The following is a 19,594-nucleotide window of genomic DNA, read 5'->3' as shown; positions in this document are numbered from 1 at the left end:
GCCCAGAGAAGCAGGGAAACCAGACTGCACAGAGAAAGAGGAGGTCAAGAGCAGCCCAATGGCTAATGACTGGTCAGAGCTGGCAGCACGCCAGGCTGTTTCCCCCTGGGTGAGTCCTGGGTCCTCCCTCCAGCCTACAGGGTGGGAGCTGTAGCCGCTACCTCCCAGAGCAAGGACCCGCAGGCCTCAAGTGGCTGAGCGACCAGCCAGGGTCACCCAGCTGGAAAGGGAACAGTCCATCCTCCACCCAACCCGGGAGCCACATGCCCACAGGCCTGTAGGACAGCTGGGCGCTCAACGGTGGCCACTCAGGTGACAGGCGATGGCAGCTGGGCCAGGCCAGTGCCAGTAGGAGAGCTGGAGGGAAGATCTGAGGGGTAACCCTCAGGGCTGGAGTGCACTGGACCAGCTGCTGGCTGGAGGCAGGTGGACAGATGGACCAGGGGAAGGAGGGAGGCCGCGCCTGTGATTATGACCCTCCCGTCTCACAGCCATTTCCCCGTCCCCTTTCCTGCCCGTGGCACCAGAGACACGAATGACAGATGACAGTGCTTTCTGTGTCAGCAAGGTTATGGATTATCTTGGGCTAAATGTAGTCACTTGAGTGGCACTTTCCCCGGCTGCAGCCTCGTGGCAGGACGGTTCCTCAGCCCTGATCAATAACGGCTCCGTCCTGCAGTGACCTGACGTGGCCGAGGGAAAGCATATGGACCCACGGGCCAAGGGCAGGTGGAACGTGCCCTCCGGGACACAGCTCCAGGGCGTGGGAACGAGGGGCTTCCAGACAGCCACCCGCAGCAGGGCGCGGCACGCTGGGGCCCGTGTTCTCAAAGGCGGCGGCAGGGGCTGGTCAGACCACGTATGTGCTTGGGGTGGCGTGAGGAGGGGCTGATGGAGACTTGGAGAAGCAGACTAACGCGTCCCAGCCGCTCCGGGATGCACTCGTGTCCCGTGCGCACCTGTACCTGACGGGGGAGGAACACACACACAGCCCCTGCCACCAGGAAGCTCACCGGCCGTTTGGACGTTAAAACAAGCCAGCGCCCAAACAAGAGCTCTGACAAATCGGGTCTGGGCAGGTAGCCACCTGGGACAGCGAAGCGTCAATGGTGGACGGAGAGCAAGCGTGGGCTGCGGGACGGGTGACCTGAGCAGGGGGCCCTGCGCGGAGCCATTCGTTCACTCCGCAAACACGGACCGGCGGCGCCCAGGCCACGTGCAGTCCCGGGGCCGGACCTGGCGGGAAATCAGGGGGGCTGCCCAGCCGTCTGCACCCCCAACACGCAGAGGGCTCCCGTTTCAGGCCCCTGCAGCAGCAGCAGCCGCACCTGCCCTCCCCCGGCCTCCGCGCTGCGGCTCCTGTGACGTGGGGCGGACACGGGATAAATTACCGCCCGTCGTCCTCATGCATAAAACATGGCCCCGGAGCGGCCCGCTCGCAGCTGCCGTCGCCACCGGGGGAGCCCGGGGAAGGAAGGCGGAGGAGGGTCACGAGATAAAAGAAGTCGGCGGAAGCCTCAGCCATGAGGAAATAGAGGAGGGCTCCGTGCTGGGTGCGACCCGGTGCACCGGGTGGCTTCCCGGGGCTGCGGCGCGCTCACCTGCCATGAGAAGGCCGTAGGCGCCCCGGGCCATGGTGCTGCGGTCGCGGCTGCATTGGATCCGGAGCCGGCCATGGAGGGACAGGATCCGGAGGCGGCAGCTGAATCGTGAGTGTCCGGGCGGCCGTGCCCGTCCACACGGCACCCCCACAGCGTGGCCGTCACGCCCTCCTGTCCTGCCCCCCCCCACGGGCCCCCCCTGCGGCTCCTACCGAGGTAACTGAATACACTGAGCTACAGGGGCAGCGGCGGGGGCCTCTCTTCCTCCTCCCCCGTCCGGCCGTGGGGACGCCCGTGGAGGGGTCGGGTGAGCTGGACATGTGCTGTGACGGGGAGGTGACATCTGAGCCGCAGGTGTCAGTAGTGTCCCTGGAACAGGGGAGGCTCTGTGGGCAGGCGCTCACATCCCCCTGAAAGGACCCAGCATTGTGCGTTGTGACACATCCAACTCTCACGGGGGGTCCCCTGAGTGTACAGGGACAGTGGGGGAAAAGCGTGTGCCCGCCCTGTTCCGCACCCACGAGCGGAGGCTGTGTGGGCCTGTGGTCGGGAAGGTCGGTTGATCTCAGGTGTCGGCAACTCCGAGCCCTGAGTGGGGCCGGGCCACCAGGGACGTGCGTGGAGGGGCCGTTGTCAGAGCCGTGGGAACAGCTCACTTCTTACCACCGTGATGAGAAAACAGGAAGCCACAGTGAGAAATTACAGCTGAGCCTTGGCCGCGGTGGTCTGGGAGGCGACAGGGACTGGCAGAGACGGCGGTGAGGAGATGGCGGTGAGGGGACAGCCTTGTCCCGCCACAGGAGGGCACCCGCCACCCCCTGTCACTACCTCGTTCTAAGGGGAAAGGGTCCGACTGGGTGTCAGTTTTCATAGCTGTTCAAGAAAAGAAAACAATGCTAGTTTCTAAGTGGAAGCTCTCGCGTGTCTATGTCGGCAGGGACACCTTCTATTTGCAGAACTGCGAGGACCAGTCGCACGCTCTGATGCAGAAGGTCTCGCTAGAGGCCTGCCACCCGGGGTCACCGCAGCCGAGCTGGCTGTCGGCTCACCCTTGGCTGTTGAGCCGCCCTGGTGCAAGCGGTTGAATTAGACGGATGAGAGGCAGGACCGAGAGTGACAGCCACTGTCCCCGTCGGGCTCAGGAGGCCACGCTGGGCCGGGCGGACCCCAAATGCAGCAGAACCGCCCCCAGCACGGCCTTCCTGAGCAGAGCTGGGGACGCCGGGAGTCACCTGTGGCCGCCGGCCGAGCCTGCCCGGGTTCCAGCCCCGGGACGCCTCCTCCCTCGTCCTCAGAGACTCTGTGTGAGGCCCCGGCTGCGGGGCTGCCTCCCAACGGCGAGTCGCCTGCGCTCAAAGAGCCGGCACTCGGGGCTGCAGGGAGGCCTGGGTGGTCAGAGAAGTTTTACTGAAGTTGGGCAGCTAACAGCAGGGCCCTGTGATGGGCTTTCTGACTCATGGATGATGTGTCCGGACGTGTTAGTCCAAGTCTGGTGCGGGGCAGGCTGGTCCTGGCCTCTTTGGCAGGACCGTCCGAGCAGGAGGTAGCTCGGACCCTCCCCCCAGGTGGCCACACCTCCCGCTTCAGCGTCTGGAACTGTAGCATGACCGGCACCGTGGTTTTGGGGTGACTGTCCCCACACGTGGGCACCTGTGCGTGTGCCGATGGCAGAGGGCCGAGGCCGTGGGCGGGAGTGAAGGCACCGAGGACGGAGGGGACAGGACCGGCGGCTGCGAACACTGGCTTGGACGCGGTTTTGTGGCGGCAGAAACCTGCCTCTGGCACCTGTTCCCACCCCCTCCCTCCGAGGCTTCTCACAGGTCTGCGTCCCCGACTCGGGAACCCCGGCACCCCTGCCCCTGGGGGTTACGCCGTCCCTGAGAAAAAGGAGGAAGTCACCCTTTCCCTCAGCTGCACAGAGGGGCCCGAATGGCAGTGGGAGGCACGCGTGGCCACCCGTCTGTGCCCATGTCACCAGCCAACCCCCACCCCGGAGGCCGGCCTGTCCTGAGCCCCGCAGGCAGGCGGCGCTTGCTCATCCGTTGGGGCCGCCCCAGCCCCAAACCTGAATCTGGTTCCTATGGCTCCCCAACCCGTCTCACACTCGTGCCTTTAACAGACTCGCGTGGCTCGTCGCGAGGTCTCCTCGGGGTGGCAGCCGCGAGAATCAGCCGTGTCTGCTGCTCAGGGCTCCGCCGCTGCAGTGAGGGTGTCGGCCTGGACCGCGGTCCGAGACTCAGGGTGTCCGGAGCCCCAGGGCTGTGGGCAGAACCGCGGCTGCAGGACGGAGACCTGCCCCAGGGACGAGGGGCAGAGACGGGGCCAGGGCAGGAGGGGACTGGACCTTCTGAACGCTTTCTATGCTGTAGAGTCGGGTGGGTCGTGGTGGGGGCCTGAGTAAAAGGGCGCCCGGGACCCTCGAGCCCTTTGGCTGCCAAAGTTGGGGAGCGAGAGGCCAGAAAGTCCAGAAGGGCCGTGGGCTTTCCTAACACGGAGACCTGGCTTCAAGGCCTCTGCGAGGCCTCACCTGCTGGCCTGTGGGTGTCCCCTCCCTGAGTGTCCACAGCCTCGGCCCAGCGTGCTCACTGTAAGGGTCACTGTACCGGCCTCACGGTGTCGTTGGGGGTTGGAAGACACACAAGCGGAAGAACACCCAGCATGATGCCTGGCACATGGCGGTGGTACCTCCTGACGTCTGGGAGATTAGATGTGGCAGCAGTGACATTTGGGACCACATAAAGGGCTGACCATGGCCACCACTGTGCTTTGGGGCTGGGGCCATGCCAGGCTGGAGAAGACAGCCCCCTCTCAGCCCTTGACCTTGCCCCAGCTCGTGCCTGCCAGCCAGCCCTGGCCCTGGGCGCGCCCTGCCCTTGGGGAGCTGGGCCAAGTGCCCCCCCACAGTGGAGTCCCAGGCTGTTCTCTGCACCAGTGTGTCCAGGTGCCGTGGCCCAAATGGAACCCCACTTCCAGGTGGAGCTTTGCCGGGGGAGGCAGCAGGATGACATTCTCTGTGGGCCCCAGTCCAGAGGGGTGAAGGACGCTTCTCTGTCCCTGAAATATCCACAGTGACAACGCCAATGCCCGTTTGAGATCGGGGACGCTGCCATCCCAGAGACTCCCTGTGGCCACCTCGATCTGCTCATGACTGTTCCCCTGATTCGGGCGGCACAGACCTGCAGCTGGGTGCGTGGGCGAGGCTCTGAAGGGCCCTCCTGTGAGTGGCCAGCCAGACTGGCCATTAGAACAAGGAGCTAAGGACCCAGTGGCCTTGGAGGGCACCCTGGACCACAGGAAGGTCTGCGAGTCTTATCTGAGTGCAGATGCCGAGGGCTGGAGGGCCCCGGGCCCCGGAGGGGTGTGCAGGGTCCTTCCCAGCTGCCGCCCTCCACGCCGGGCCACCACTCTGCAGATGGCTCCGCTGGCGGGCCCAGCGTCAGCTTACAGAGCCCTGTGGCTCCCTATCGGCTTTCTGCCCGGCAGACCTGTTCCCCTCCGTGTGGGTGACTCTCCTTTCCCCAGGCCCCTCCCCCTGGGATTGGGCTCCGGCCTGGGGAAGCCAGATGGCCGGGTGACCTGGACCCCCGAGGCCAGAGCCCCTGCCCCGGGGCTGGGAGTCCCAGCTGGACACCTCTGGATCTGGTCCCGAGGGCACAGACTAGCCCCCGAACGTCAGCTTCCTTGGGCTACGGTCGCCGTCTCGGGCTGGGCCTCTCTGTCTGACCTCCACCTCAAATCCTCTCTTGGTATTGGTTTCCTTTAAAGCCTAAAGATTCAGCAGGAGGCAAGCACGGGGGCGCATAAAGAACAAAGAAAGAAGCTTGTTAGGACATTCTCCGTGATCCAGGGGTCAAAGATCGTCCAGGCTCAGACTAGCCACCGGCCAGGCTGGTCTCCGCACAGCCTCAGCCCAGATGGCAGGCGGCCGCCCCAGGGCCTCCCGTGTGACCTGCACTCGGCATTCGGCCGTGGTTTGCCTTGGGGACCCCGGTACTCACACGGACAGAAGAACTACTTATACACCTTCGAACGCAGCATTGCCTATTTCCCCGTCATTCAGAAGAACAGCTGACCGGCCTGACCCTTGGCCTGAATGATGGGTCCGAGTGTCCTTGCCAAACGCCGGCCCTGGCTCCCGCTGTCCGGGAAACAGGGATGAAACTCGAGAAAGGGCGCGACTCTGAATAATTCAGGGTTTGTTGGTTGGGAAACTGCCCTCTTTGTGTGCAGGTTGATCGGGACAGATATGTCAGCCGGCTCCAGCCGGGACGAGGTCGGACACGGGAGGCGGGGGAGGGCAGGGCAGGAGGAGACACCCAAATGCAGCTGACGGGAAGGAAGGGGATGGAAGCAGGAGGGGTGGGCGCACTGGGAGCTCGGGGTCCGGTCTCAAAGCGTCCAGTTGTCGGGCTGGTTGGTCACAGACAGAGCTGCAGGGCCCAGAAGTCTGTCAGGAGAACTGGTGGGACGCAGAAAGTTACCAAAAGAGCCCATTTGCTCAGCAGCATGAAGTGAGCGCACTAACTTGTGGGGGAAGCAGGGTCTCAGGGGTGGAAACGGTCTAGAAATACGCTCACCTCTGCGCGTCCATTTCTTCCTCCACAATATCAAGAGCCAACAGCTTGTCCGCCTGACTAAGCTCGTGTACGCACCAAACACACCCGTCCCCCACCCATGGCATGAGCGTCAGCCCAGGTAACGTGCGCGGGAATCTGGTCAGTGTGGGGGGCCCACGCCCATCCCTCTGGTCTCAGCCTCGCACGGCAAAGCCCTTCCCTTCTCATGTCACAGCAAACTCGTTTCCAAAAATATACGCTATTTGTGAACCTGACAAAAAATATAGGTGTGGTTGAGATTCGTTCACACTGCAAAGCTACTGTTGCGTTGGCTGCTGTCATTTTTCATTTGACCGTCTAAGGGGGAGAGGCCGGTGCCCCGACCGAAGAGGCCGGCAGCCCACTGCTGAAAATCTCTGGCCTCGTGGATTCGGGCGCATCATGATTTTGAATTAGTGACACCTCAGATAATGCACCGGCCTCGGCTTCATGCACGAGGAAAACGCGTGCCTATGGAAAGGTCTAAGGAACCCGTACTAGCAGCCAAAGGCACCATGTTTCCTCCCAGGAGTTTTCTGGTTCCAGGGCCTACGTTCAAGTCTTTAACCCATTTCGACTTGCGTATGGTGTGAGGTAATCCTGCAGTTTCACTCTTCTGCATGTGGCTCCCCGGTTTTCCCAAGAAACTATTTCATGAATAAATTATCTTCCCCATTGTGCTTGCTTGGCTCCTTGTCATAAATCAACTGACCACATATAAGTGGGCTTATTTCGGGGCTCTCTGTTCTGTTCCACTGATCTGTATGTCTGATTTTATGTCGGGACCATGCTGTTTTGGTTACTATAGCTTTGTGATATTGTCTGAAGTCCGGAAGTGTGGTATTTCCCTCTCTGTTCTGATTTCTCAGGGTTGCTTTGGCTAATCAAGGTCTTTTGTGGTTTCATATACATTTTAGGATTCCAGTTCTGTAAAAACTGCCCTTGGGATTTTGATAGGGATCGCACTGAATCTGTACGTTGCTTTGGGTGGTACGACCTGTTAACGATGTTAAGTCTTTCCATCCATGAGCACAGGATGTCTTTCCATTTATTCGTATCTTCTTCCATTTCTTTCTTCAGTGTTTTATTAGTTTTCCAAATGCGGGTGTTTTATCTCCTGGTTAAATTCATTCCCACGTATTTAATTCCTTTTTATACGACTGTAAATGGGATTTTTTTCCTTAATTTCTTTCTGCTGGTTCATGACTAGCATATAAAAATGCAACAGATTGTTGTATATTGCTTTTGTATCCTGCAACTTTGTAAGATTTTATTTATTTATTTTCAGAGAAAGGGGAAGGGAGGGAGAAAGAGAGAAAGAGAATCACTGACGAGAGAGAGAAATATTGATTGGTTGCTTCTCATACGCACCCTGACTGGGGACAGAACGCACAACCCAGGCCTGTGCCCTCACCCGGAATTGAACCGGTGCCATTTCACATGTGGCCCAACTGAGACACCCCGGTCAGGGCTATTCGTGCTAACTATTCATAATAATCACTAGTTTTCATTTTAATCAGTTACATTTTAAAAGAGTTTTTAAAGAAAGAAATTTTGTGCTCAGAGATTTCATTTATATTCAAAAGATCTCTCACTCTTCTTTTAAAGCAAGACTGTCGCTGGGGGTTAGGGGCAGGGAGCAGGATGAGCTTCTTTATCTGTTCCTGTCATTCTTGAAAGGCCTCCTGGTAGTAAAAATTCTTCAAACACTTGGCACCTATACTAGTCCATCATGAAAATGTGCTGAAGCCTGCAGACATCCCTTTGTAATTGTTTGCTAGAATTAATATCTTTGTACAATTATCATTCACATCCCTTACTACCTTCATAGAAAAGGCCTCTTTAAGTTGGACACCAGGCTACAAATACTTTTAAAGCTTCTGGGACATCTTGACAAACTACCCTCCTTGAAAGTAGTAATGATCCGTCTGAGAGTGAAGGAGGGCGCCTCACCCCTTAACCGCTTTGCTACATTCTCAGGCATTTATGTTACAAATGTACGCCCTGGTGAAAGGTACGGCAGTCTGGGCTTCGAAAGGAAAGATGCCTGCTCTCTGTTGAAACACAGCAAATCCAGAACAATCTGTGGATTCCTAACGAGACCCAAACAAAACATCGGTTACCACCTCTGGAGGTGGCTAGGACGCCAACGTACTATTCTAAACTTTGTAAAAGAGACAAACCACCTGCTGGTCCCTTCTCCTCTGTGCGAACTCCCTAAAGCTAACTAATAGTCCCTGGGGGGAGTCCCAACGACAACCCTGCAGAACGACTGATCAGATGCATGGGGTTCGCAGTTACAGTCCCCACGAGATAATGGATAAGGACGATGATCACCAATAAATGTCCAACTCTCACTGAGGAGTTATCGGGGACTTCACAATGCAGGGGTGCACGGGACACCCCCCAACCCACCCTTCGACGGTCACATAACTGAGGTGGGCCCCCCAGACGCCTGTGCCTCGGGCGTGGTGACCAGGAACTAGACAGCAGCACCTCTGAGTGGCCAGTCCGACCCGAACCCTGCCCAGGATTCTTGATCCTGCTACCAGTGGACGGGAAACACAAGGAACCGGGGGCCAGTTAAGCAGCACCGTGTGTGTGGAAAATCTACGGGACAGGTCTTCAGCAGATAGATAGGACTTGCTGGCTGAGATGCTGGGACGTTGCAGGATACAAAACCGACAGACAACAATCTGCTGCATTTCTATGTGCTAGTCATGAACCAGCAGAAAGAAGTTAGGAAAAAAATCCCATTTACAATGGTATAAAAAGGAATGTCCACACCGCCCAAAGCAACGTACAGATTCAGTGCAATTGATGGAGGGAATTTGTATGCGGAAGAATCCCTGCTTTTCTCTAGAAATCGGGGAAACAATAACAATAAGGTCCATTGTTAAAGAATTTCCATTGTTCTATAATAGAAATCCAATATTACCCAACGAATATCACGTACAGACTCTTTTTTTTTGCGGCAGGTCATTCTGGGCTTCACTGCATTAGCTGTAGTCAAACGCTATGTTTCTGATTTTCTGTTTTGCTGCACTGGTGGAAATCATTGGTGAGGAGGCTTCCAGAGCTGTCCAGGTCCTACTCTAGCACTTTGGGTAGTTACCAGCAGGTGGCGCCATAAGACAGTGTTTTAACCCAACGTCAAACAGCTCCCCCAGACCTAGGAGGAAGAAGCAACTCTGTAACACCTTGTCCACTGATATTGTTGCTCTGTGAAAGCGCAGCTCCTTGTGAAGTGATTTTGTGTAACAGTTTTCAACTTTCAGGGTCAAAGCTAAGCGCGGCTGTGGGCCCTTGTCACTATACAGGTCAGCTGTTGTTCTGAAGGCATTCATGTAGCTCCCCCTCACTCTGGGGATTTTTCCCGGGATTCATGTCTATTTAACCACCTTATTTCATACAGAACAGTAATGAACTTACATTTTTTCCCTACTAGATGGGGGGGGTTCCTGGGGACAAGTGTGACTTGATTTCTCCCTGTCTGGCTCATGCTGGGTGCTCAGTGGGTGGGCACAGACTGGGGGGGGGCGGTTGGCAGAGGGGGGCGACCTGCCTCTGACTTCACATCTCGCCAACCCAAGTCCTTCCCACCGTTGCTGTCTCTCTGTCCAGGAAGATGTCTTATTTTTCATTTCCCCACCCGTGGCTCCGCCTCCAGACTAAATCGGCGTCGTTTAAACCGCCAAGTTCCTGGCGTGTTGTTACGGCAGGCACACGAAATGGTATCTGTACCAAATTCTTAAATCAATCCCACGGCTTCCAGCTGCCTCCGTGTGCCAGCTCGTCCGGCTTGGAGACAAGCCTGTCACTCACGGGTTTGGGCAGAAACGTGTGGAGGTTCTGTTCTGTTTTCTAAAGAATTTAATTTATCTATTTTTTGCAGGGGGTGGGGGTGAGAAATATCAATGCAAGAAAGAAGCATCTATTGGTTCTGACCGGGACCGAACCCCCAACGCAGGCACAGGAATCCAACCGGCGACCCTCCCCTTTGCGGGAGGGCGCCCCACCCGCTGACCCGCACTGCAGCCAGGTCCGAGATGCGCGTTTTAGCTGTTCTCCCAAGAACCCGAAAGCCAACCCGTCAGGAGGTGCACTGAATGCTTTACCGTGGGGCTGGGGCTGCAGCGGCCAGGCCTTCTCACTGTCAGTTCCAATGGGGGGGGGGTCGCCGCCCAGCTGGCCTGGGTCAGCTGACTCCACTGTCCTGGACGAGGACACCAGAGCAGCAGGCCACAGCCTCCAGGGCGTACTGCTTGGTTACGACTCAGCGCCAGGACCCCATCAGAGAACAAGCAAGAGCTGAAGGAGGGCACAGGACTGGGGACTGGGCACGGCCAGGGGAGGCCAGTGGGCGGGGTGGGGGTGGGCCTGGAGCCCAGGGTGGGAGAGAGGGTGCAAGCGGATGCGCACCGTGGAGAAGGGCCGCTGCAGAGCATCGGGCCACGTGTGAGCGGGCAACAACCCGGAGCAGAGCCTGCGGTAGAAAAGCAGCGGGAGGGCGGCCTGGGGGAGGCATGAGGGGCGAGGGCGACTGTGGCAAACAAGAGCTTTTGCTCGGAAAGGCACCGGCCATTTTCTCTAACACTGCCCGGCCCCCACGCGCCCCCCAGGGTCTGCCGGCTGTTTCCTGCGCTCTTTTCCCCTGCAGCCTGTCCATCTCCTGTGTCTAAGGGCAAGACCCGGGGACAAACCCCCAAGAAGAGGTACAGGGATCTTCACCCTTAGCTGTTTTCATCCCCCTGGAATCGTTTATTATAATTGTAATTGTTTAATTTTTAAAATATTTTATTTATTTATCTTTAGAGAGGAAGGGAAGGAGAGAAGGAGAGAAATATCCATGTGTGGTTGCCTCTCATGAGTCCCCTGCTGGGAACTGGCCTGCAACCCAGGCATGTGCCCCGACTGGGAATAAAACCGTGATCCTCTGGTTCGCAGGCCTGCGCTCAAGCCACTGAGCAACACCAGCCAGGGCCCTTAATTCTTTTTTTTGTAATTGTTTAATTTTTTAAAAAATTGGAATTTGCAAATATTTTTTAAAGGACAAGATAAAGAGCCCTGGTTGGGGCTGGGAACCAGAGGATCGAGGTTCGATTCCCAGTCGGGGCACATGCCTGGGTTTCAGGCCAGTTCCCGGCAGGGGACACACAAGAGGCAACCATACGCTGATGTTTCTCTCCTTCTCTCCTTCCCTTCTCCTCTAAAGATAAATAAATGAAATCTAAAAAAAAAAAAAAAACCCACTAAAAAAAAGGACAAGATAAGAAAGCAGAAGACAGGTGGCTCGGTGGGTTGGAGCATCATCACAGAGACCAAAAGGTTGCAGGTTCAACCCCCGGTCTGGGCACATATGGGAGACAACCGATCAATGTTTCTCTCTCTCTTCCCCTTCCTCTCTCTCAAATCACTAAACATGTCCTCGGGTGAGGACCTTTTTAAAAGGCAGGAAAGTGGACTGAAAGGAGGCAGTTCCATATTTTAAGATCAAAGCTGATTTGCTGAGCATTCACAGCTGCGGGAAGGAAGACAGTGAGGACCAGGGAGGGAACTGCATCGCGATCACACAGGGAGCCCCTCCGAGCTGCTGGGGACGCCCGGGCCACCTCTGGGCCCGGCGTGCTCCAGACCCGGGACCGCTCCGTCCCTCGGCGGTCGCTTTCCCGTCCCCCCTGCCCCTTCCTCGGAGGTGTTCTAGTGGCAGTTCAGCGACACTGTGGGGCACTCGATGTCACAACGAATGTCACGGGAAAGGAACCTGCAGGGCTAATGGAGGGGACACGCCCACCCTCCCCCTGGCTCTTCCTGGCTCAGGGGCACCTGCCAGGACCCAGCGTCCACTCAGTGTAAGTGGCTCGGCATCATGGGCCGACTTCCTTCTGCTGCACCGCGGGCGCCCGGTGCCTCAGCGAGGGCCACTGCAGGTAGCTGCTTGTCATTTACTTTTGGGACTGCGTTCCAGGAGAAGGCTTCCAAACCGTGATGAAGCCTCCTCCAGTCCCAGGTCCCCTCCGGGACGTAGGAATGCCCCTCAGAACCTCCACGGAAAACCAGAGAAATGGATTCCCGGGAGAGATGGGCACGACAGTCACTACGACACCGTGTGGCGTCCCTCAGTCCGTCAGCGGGGGCTCACAAGGAAACAGGAATTCGGTGCACGTGACTGGCTGTGCCGCCCGGAGCTCGGCAGAGTGTAGGGAGGAGCCCCCGAATTTTGCTCGGGGTCCAGATGTGTGAATCGCGAGAGCCCCCCGAGCTCTTCCTTCCCGCCCTGTGGGGGAGGTTTTGTGACTTTGCCCTCGTTGCAGAAGCTGATGTGCCACCGGGTGTCTGTTGCCATGACGACCCAGCAACCGTTGCCAGGGCCTCTCAACAACACAAATGTGCCCTTGAAGAGGCGCCTGTCAGAATCCGCCAGACAATTATGATTACGGCACAAAAGGTTCGACAGGTTCCTGAGCGTGTTTGGAGAGACGGGCGGGGTTCGGCGTGGGGTTCTCGGGAACGACACGGCTCAGAGGCGCTGCGGTCCCCACTGACGTCGTCCCCTTCCACGTGGTCAGTTCAGTGCTTCGGGGCCACCGCGTCCCCCTGAAGAGAAGGGCCGAGAATGGAGGCAGAAATCGTCTCCGGGACTCCGGGACTGAGGCTGTCGTGCACGGGGGCCTGACTCACACTCTCCCTCTGTCTCGTACGTGTCCCGTTACCGCCTGTCCCCAATCCTATGCAGCTTGTCACGTGTGCACGTAGGCGCTGCACCCACAGGGCAGCCCCGCAGGCCCCTGTCCACACTCGGCCGGTCCCTGTCTGCCCCGGCCCCCGTCTGCCCCGGTCCCCGTGCTCCGGAGAACTCGGCTCCGAGGATCGCGTGCCAGGCTGCAATCCGCAACAACTCAGGGCTGGATTGACTGAAGGCGGGGCTCACGGAGCCCGTCATTCCTCTTCCTCGCCCTTCTGCTCTCTGCCAACTCTCCTTCGGGGGGAGAGGGAGAAACCCAGATCGGTTACCGCAACACTCGGCAGCTCTGGAAAGGGCAGTGTTTGGAAGACGGGCACCAGGGGAGTTGTCTGGTGCGGGGAGTGTCTGCGGTTCTTGCCGTCCAGCGGGGTCGCGCTGCCTAGCGGGCTCTCCGTGTAGGGGCTTCTGTTGCTTATCATCCTACTCCACGGGAGGCGCTCAGAAAGTCCGTGGGTACCAGCTTTGGCTGCGGCTGTTGTTTTCATCTTCATTTATCTCAGAAAGTGAGTGCTGGGGAGAGTCCGGTACAACGGGCTACAGGAAATCTGAAGGTGATGGTCGTTTCACTGGGAACCCACTCATGAGCAGCAAGGGGACCCTTGGAAGGAAACACTACGGACAGTAGGACTCAGCCACAGACGCCCAAAGTGCCCTTCATCCAGCAGGTGGAACCGCGTGGATCTTGGTTCTGTCATCTGTGAAATGCGGGGGTCAGACAGCAGCACTTCTGAGATCTAAAGTTCTGTCTCCCGTCGTGGCTGGAGTGGCTCAGTGGATTGGGCACCAGCCTGTGAACTGAAAGGTTGCCGGTTCGGTTCCTGGTCAGGGCACCGGCCTGGGTGCAGGGCCAGGCTCCTGGTTGAGGGTGTGTGAGAGGCAACCAACCGATATCTCGATGTTTCTCCCCCTCTCTTTCTCCTTCCCTTCCCCTCTCTCTAAAAGTAAATAAATAAAATCTTTTTTTTTTAAAGAATACAGTTCAATTTCCCTCTGTGAATTCTGGAGAACCTGAGCCCCAAACATGCTGATACAGTTCAATGAACTTTGGTTTTAAAAATACTACGGTGAGTCATAGCAGAGAATCAACAACAACAAAAAATCGACATTGAAGCCTCTTCCAGCCCCAGGTCTCAGGCCTGCTCCCCTCAACCCCTGACCTCCAGCTCCTTCCTGAACCGTCACCCCAGGACTCTCTGAAAATAAGAAACCAGTAAAGAAGCCACAAGCGTCTGGCTGGAGTTGCTGCCTTCCTTGAAGCAGGGCGACCACCTGCCGGGGAAGAATTGAACACGGAGCGGGAGGCAGACCAGACGGGCGGCGAGTGGCACCTCCCACGCCCTTTCCGACTTGAATGGCTGACCTTCACTGTACGGAGCAGCCAGTGCAGGCCGCCTGCCGCTTCGGTCACAGACTTGTGCTCCGTGGCTGAACTCAGCCCGCCAACGCCGTGTTTGGCCCACACAAGTGAGTGAGTTAAGCTTTTTTAACGATTTGGTTACTGACATATTTTTGAAACATCTGGATTTCTAGCTGCTGGGACCCCACGGTGACAGGGCCCTGGATGGAAGTGGCTGCCGCTCCAGGCAGGGCAGGTGCCCACGGTCCCCACCCCTGCCCCCCCCCCAAGGCAGCTGGGAGCTGCAGAGGCCTGCCTGCTCCAAGTCAGGGACCACCCACTGTCCTCGGACCACCACCGAAGAACCTGGAAAAGAATCATCTCGTGTTCAGAGAAGACGACCTAAGGATTAGCCAATCGGAAGTCAGAACTTCCTTTTTGGAAGGACTTTCTAATTTAATGACCTTTTTTTAAAGCAAGAGGAGAGAAAAACACGGTGTAAACACAGAAGGCAGCTGCGAGGCAGGCGGGACGCTATTTTGGCGTATTTTCACCAACACCTCGCTCCAGGAGGGCCCTCGCCTCTCGGGAGGTGTCACAGCTTCGCCAGGGGAGGTGAGGCTGCGCTCAGAGCGGAGGGGCGTCCGTCCTGGGGGTCCGACTGCTTTTCTCTTCTCTCCCCCCCTCCCCTGCAGCAGCGGTTCCTCAGTGGTAGTCTGGGGACCGTGGGTGGTCCTTGACTAGCCAGCAAGTCAAGTGTCCGCACGCAGCTCCACGCCCACATAAAAAAAGTCCACCCCTCCACAGCCGAAGCAGAGGAGGAGCCCGCGTGAAGGGAACGCGATACCTGCCTAGGCCCTCGGCCGTAGGGAACCCCACCCAGACTTTGGTTGAGCGAAGCACCCTCAGAACCTGGAACGAGACCCCCTGTCTCCCGCCCAGGGCCCCCCAGGAAGTTCCCTGGGGTTTTCAGCCAAGGCGAGACTTGTTTGTTCCCCCCCCCCCCCCAGCAGCCAGAAAAGACAAGTGGGCGTCCCCTCTGCTCCGCCAGCCTCTCGCACAGACGCACGGACTCTGTTCCCAATGCCTCCCCTCCCTGCGCTCCTGCAGGTCTTACCAGGCCCCTGGGAGGCTGCTCAGCGGCCCCCTCCACGCTGGTGACTCTCCGGCCCAGGCAGGACCCGGGCGACGGGCACAGGAAGGGACAGGACCCGGGGCACCTTCCCTGGGATCGAGGTGATGTCCGGCTGAGGAGCAGAGAGCACAGGGTGGTGGGGATCTGTGGGGCGAGAGAGTGGGAGAGGTTTGAAAGGGGGAGGAAACTTCAAGGTCAACAGACAAATGCAACTTGTTCCTCCAGGAAAAGTTAGTGATTATGGCTTTAAGGTCTGACTCCGTCTTTGTGCTGTGAGGGTCTCGGGAACCAGGAGGGGCTACTGCGCCCGCCCACTGCTCTAACCTCCGCACACTGCTGGCCACGGTGCAGTAGGTGCTCAATAAACGCTTGTTGAGCAAACTAATGAGCAAATGAGTGAGTGAAGGCACTACAGAGGTGTAAGAGCTTTGAGAAATAGTTCATTTAAAGCATATATTGATGCCCTGGCTGGTGTGGCTCAGTGGATTGAGCGCCAGCCTGCAAACCAAAGGGTCGCCAGTTCAATTCCCAGTCAGGGCACATGCCTGGGTTGCAGGCCAGGTCCCTGGTTGGGGAGGGTGAGAGGCAACCACACACTGATGTTTCTCTCCCTCTCTTTCTCCTTCCCTTCCCCTCTCTCTAAAAATAAACAAATAAAATCTTTTTTTAAGTTATAAAAAATAAATATATATTAGTATATGAAGGAAGAAAAATCTGGATTTCTAGATGTTAACTCTCTCTGGGTGGAGGGATTAGAGGTTATTCTAATTGCTTTTCCTGTATCATTTTCTGGGATAGTCTCGTTTTCCTAGAATTAGCTCTTGTTTGTTTAACAGAAATATTTTCAAGTGAGGGGTCAACGTCCTCAGAATCTGGAAGGGACCGGATGAAACTGGCGGCGGTTCTGTGCTGGGCGTGGAATTAACTTGTTTCCTTTTGTTCATTTTCCGAATGTTCTCTTGCGTTCATCCTCGGGAAATATTTTTGATAGTGAGAAGCATCAATGAACAGCATTGCTCCACTGCAGACCGGGCGGCTGGTGAGCAGCAAAAACGGGTTCTGCTGGTTCTGGAGGCCAGAACCCAAGAGGCAGACGAGGCAGATTTGGTGTCCGGTGAAGCCCCCTTCCCCAGCCATGGGGGGGCGTCTGCTTGCATCCTCACATGGAAAAGGGCATGGGGGGGTCTGGGGGCCCCAGGCCACCAGCTCCACTCAGGGTTCATCCTCACACCCTCGGCCCCTGCCCAAGGTCCCGCCTCCTTCCACCATCGTCCTGGTGGCCCCAGCCTTGAACTTGGCGGACATGAATGTGCAGCCCATACCGCCAAGTTAGGGAGTCCCCATGGTCAGAGAAAGACGTCGCTCGTGTAAAGGACCCAGGGTTCTGTGGCCATGAAGAAAAGACCCCCAGGGAAGAAGAACTCCGTTGTGGCACATTTCTCAGTTGGTGAAAAAAATAACATGTCCAGAGAGATGTGGTTTTTTAAACCCCGTGGGAAACACCCGTCGCATCCATCAGAAGCTGAATGGGTCCTTCAGCCGCCCCGAGAAGGGGCTGTGTTTCCAACTCTGTTCACGGCTAAGTTATTTTTTTCACTGGGATGAGACTGATTCCTTGTTCCCCTTTCAAAGAAAAACTTGAGATGCTGGTTATTTGGGGACGCTTTGCCGATGGACAGGTAAACAAGAGAGCAACATATCAGTGCTGCGTGAATCCTAGGAGGGCCCATGCGGGCGGGGGGGGGCCCTCAGCACACGTCACAGACACGTGGGGAGTTGGTCTCACGAGCTGATTGGGAATCGGGCGCAAGAAGGCTCTGTCGCTGCTGTGACTGACGTCCTCTGCTGGTGAGGAGACAGCTCAGTTGGGGATGTGTTGGGTTCATCAGCATTTTCAGTATGGGGGACAGAGTCTTCATTTCGGTCCAGGCTATGGCAGTGAGGACATGGGCCACCCTGGGGGGACTTCTGATTCACCCCGTAAGGTCGAAGCCACACTCGCCACCAAAGGACAAGGGCCGTGGGACCCAGGGACGGGTCAGCGTGTGGGCAGATTGGTGCTTCTGATGCATGGACACTGCTCACTCGAGCTTCACACCGCCTGGGCCTGCGGCCGGGGCGACCTGGTCACAGCACAGTGATGGTCTCCACTGGGGGGTCCCTTTGCATCTGTGACTTCTGTGATTGGACCAAGCTGCCAGTCTGAGCCTCCGACCTGGTCCGGAACCTCTCCATCCATGACGTCCCGGGAAGAGACTCGAGGCTTCTTTTGCATCCGGGTGTCTCCCACACGACACCACCCGTCAGCCGCCGCCTCGGGAGCCTCCTTCCCCTGGGACCCACCTGACAGCCCCCTGCACACCTGTCCTGACCTCCGCTCCCCCGCTGAGGCCTGGGACTCGCTGCACCAGAGGGACATGAGCACCGCCACACGGCACAGCTGTCCCTGCGCCCCCCCCAGCCTCGGCTCCTGATCGGCCAGAATCCTGGGACTTCGCAGAAAGCCTCTCGCAGACTGGAACATTCCCAGTGCACAGGACAGCAGGGCCAAGTTCAGGGTGCGGGGGGTACTGACCACCACGCCCTCTCTCCTCTGTTTCTGCAGAGCGGTCTCAGGGCCGAGACCTTGGGTCTGGTTTCATTTCCTAGGTCGTGGATGAGTTCATGCAAACGCCAGCAATAACTGAAGCTTCTTTTCCACTGAGCACTTACCGGGGGCCAGACACAGGTCAAGGGTGTCCTCCCAGGAGCTCTGTGGGTGGACACTTTGATCTTTTCCAGTCACGGCTGACAAACAATGTTACACAGTTTCAGGCGCACAGCCCAGTGGCTAGACATTTGCGCACCTCACAAAGGTGTCCACTGGTGACTCAGGTGCCCCCAGCCCGCGGTCATCACACCATCGTCGACCCGACACCCTGTGCTGCACAAGACACCCTGGTGACTGTTCTGTAGCCACCCACCAGAGCTGCCCACGCCCTTCACCTGTCACCCAGCCCCCCACGCCCTCCCCTCCGGCAGCCCCAGTCTGCTCTCTGCATGACGCAGGAACTACTATAAAATCATTCAAGTTTTATAGACTAGAAAGTTGTGAGTAAGCGTGCGATATTCTAACTAGTTCCGAATGATGATATGCACCACCTCTCGGACCCCGGGATGGCCACCGGACACACTGACTCGGCTCTTCGTCCACATCACGCAGGGCGACCGGGCCTCCGCCAAGCGGCCTAATTCTTGGGAAGTCGCCCCGGGGCACGAGGCACGGAGATCAAGTGTTCTCCTTTCACAGCTAAGGAAATGCAGGCGCTAAGAATTCTTTTCTTTCTGCAAAATAAATGCCCACTGCCTGAGTGTGTGATGAGTCCGCACTGAGCCTCAGAAACAGAGGATCAGCAAAATGCAGAACATGGAGGATGAACGTGCCTGGGGCCGTAGTAACAAAACGAGCTGAGTCACTTAGAGACGGAACCCAAACACCCCTCACAGAGTCAGTGCCGCTCACACCGGCAGCGTTAGTCACGCCCGCGGCTGCGTAACCATCCTTCGTGAACAGAGCGCCGCGCTCGGAGGACGCGCGTCCGGGGAGAACCCACAACCTTCTCGGTGAACCAAGTCGGTGGTCGTTAACGGTGCTGGGGATGTGGGTTTTGTTAAGGAGCACTTTTGGCTTTCATTTCCTGTCCTTTGGCATTGCATGGACTTTTGCCACAAATTCGTTCGTTTCTTGTTATTTTCTCAAGAGAGAAAGAAAAGATGTTTGAGAAGTCGGCCATGGCGCAGACACTATTAGCCTTGAAAGCAGGCAGCTCCGGCAAATCCTGTGGGTCCCGGTCCCTTCCCACCCAGCAGTCTGTTCCTCGTACCCCAGGGGCCATGCCGGGGGCAAATTCTGCCACACTCTGCTTCTGCCACACCAGGGGCTGGCGAGCCCTTCCTCCCTCCTCGACCTGGGGCTCAGAGAATAATAATTAGCATTCGATGCTGGGTGCCAGAGCACCTGCCGAGACTGTTATAAGTCTCATTGTTACAGGTGTCGTTGCCTCACCGAACCCTCTCAGCGACCCTGTGAGGCGGGGCTCCTGGGACCGGTGTTTTTCAGCAGGCAAAACTGTGGCACAGAGGTGGGCGCCTTGCTCAAGGGCGTGTGGTTGGAGAGCAGGGAAGGCGGGGCCAGGCCCCACC

General features: G+C 57.4%; 1 protein-coding gene across 4 annotated transcripts in view; it reads left to right on the top strand.

Annotated features, from left to right (window-relative positions):
- The first annotated feature begins 1,435 nt into the window (after nucleotides 1-1,435).
- Nucleotides 1,436-19,594, top strand: part of RIPOR2 (RHO family interacting cell polarization regulator 2) — a 112,531-nt gene continuing 94,372 nt past the window's right edge. The window contains exon 1 of one of the 4 annotated variants that reach the window (XM_037152936.2): nucleotides 1,436-1,709. In XM_037152936.2, coding sequence (XP_037008831.2) covers nucleotides 1,634-1,709 — 76 coding nt within the window. In that variant the 5' untranslated portion in view covers nucleotides 1,436-1,633. The remainder of the gene's footprint in view (nucleotides 1,710-19,594) is intronic. The other 3 variants (XM_053655872.1, XM_053655875.1, XM_037152937.2) reach the window with 3 other exon arrangements.

This window comes from Artibeus jamaicensis, unplaced genomic scaffold (assembly GCF_021234435.1).
Source record: "Artibeus jamaicensis isolate MK-2021 breed Jamaican fruit bat unplaced genomic scaffold, CSHL_Jam_final scaffold_1689, whole genome shotgun sequence".
NCBI classification, from domain to species: Eukaryota; Metazoa; Chordata; class Mammalia; order Chiroptera; family Phyllostomidae; genus Artibeus; species Artibeus jamaicensis.
Note: the sequence above shows the minus strand (reverse complement) of the source record. Positions and strands in the feature narration are given on the sequence as shown.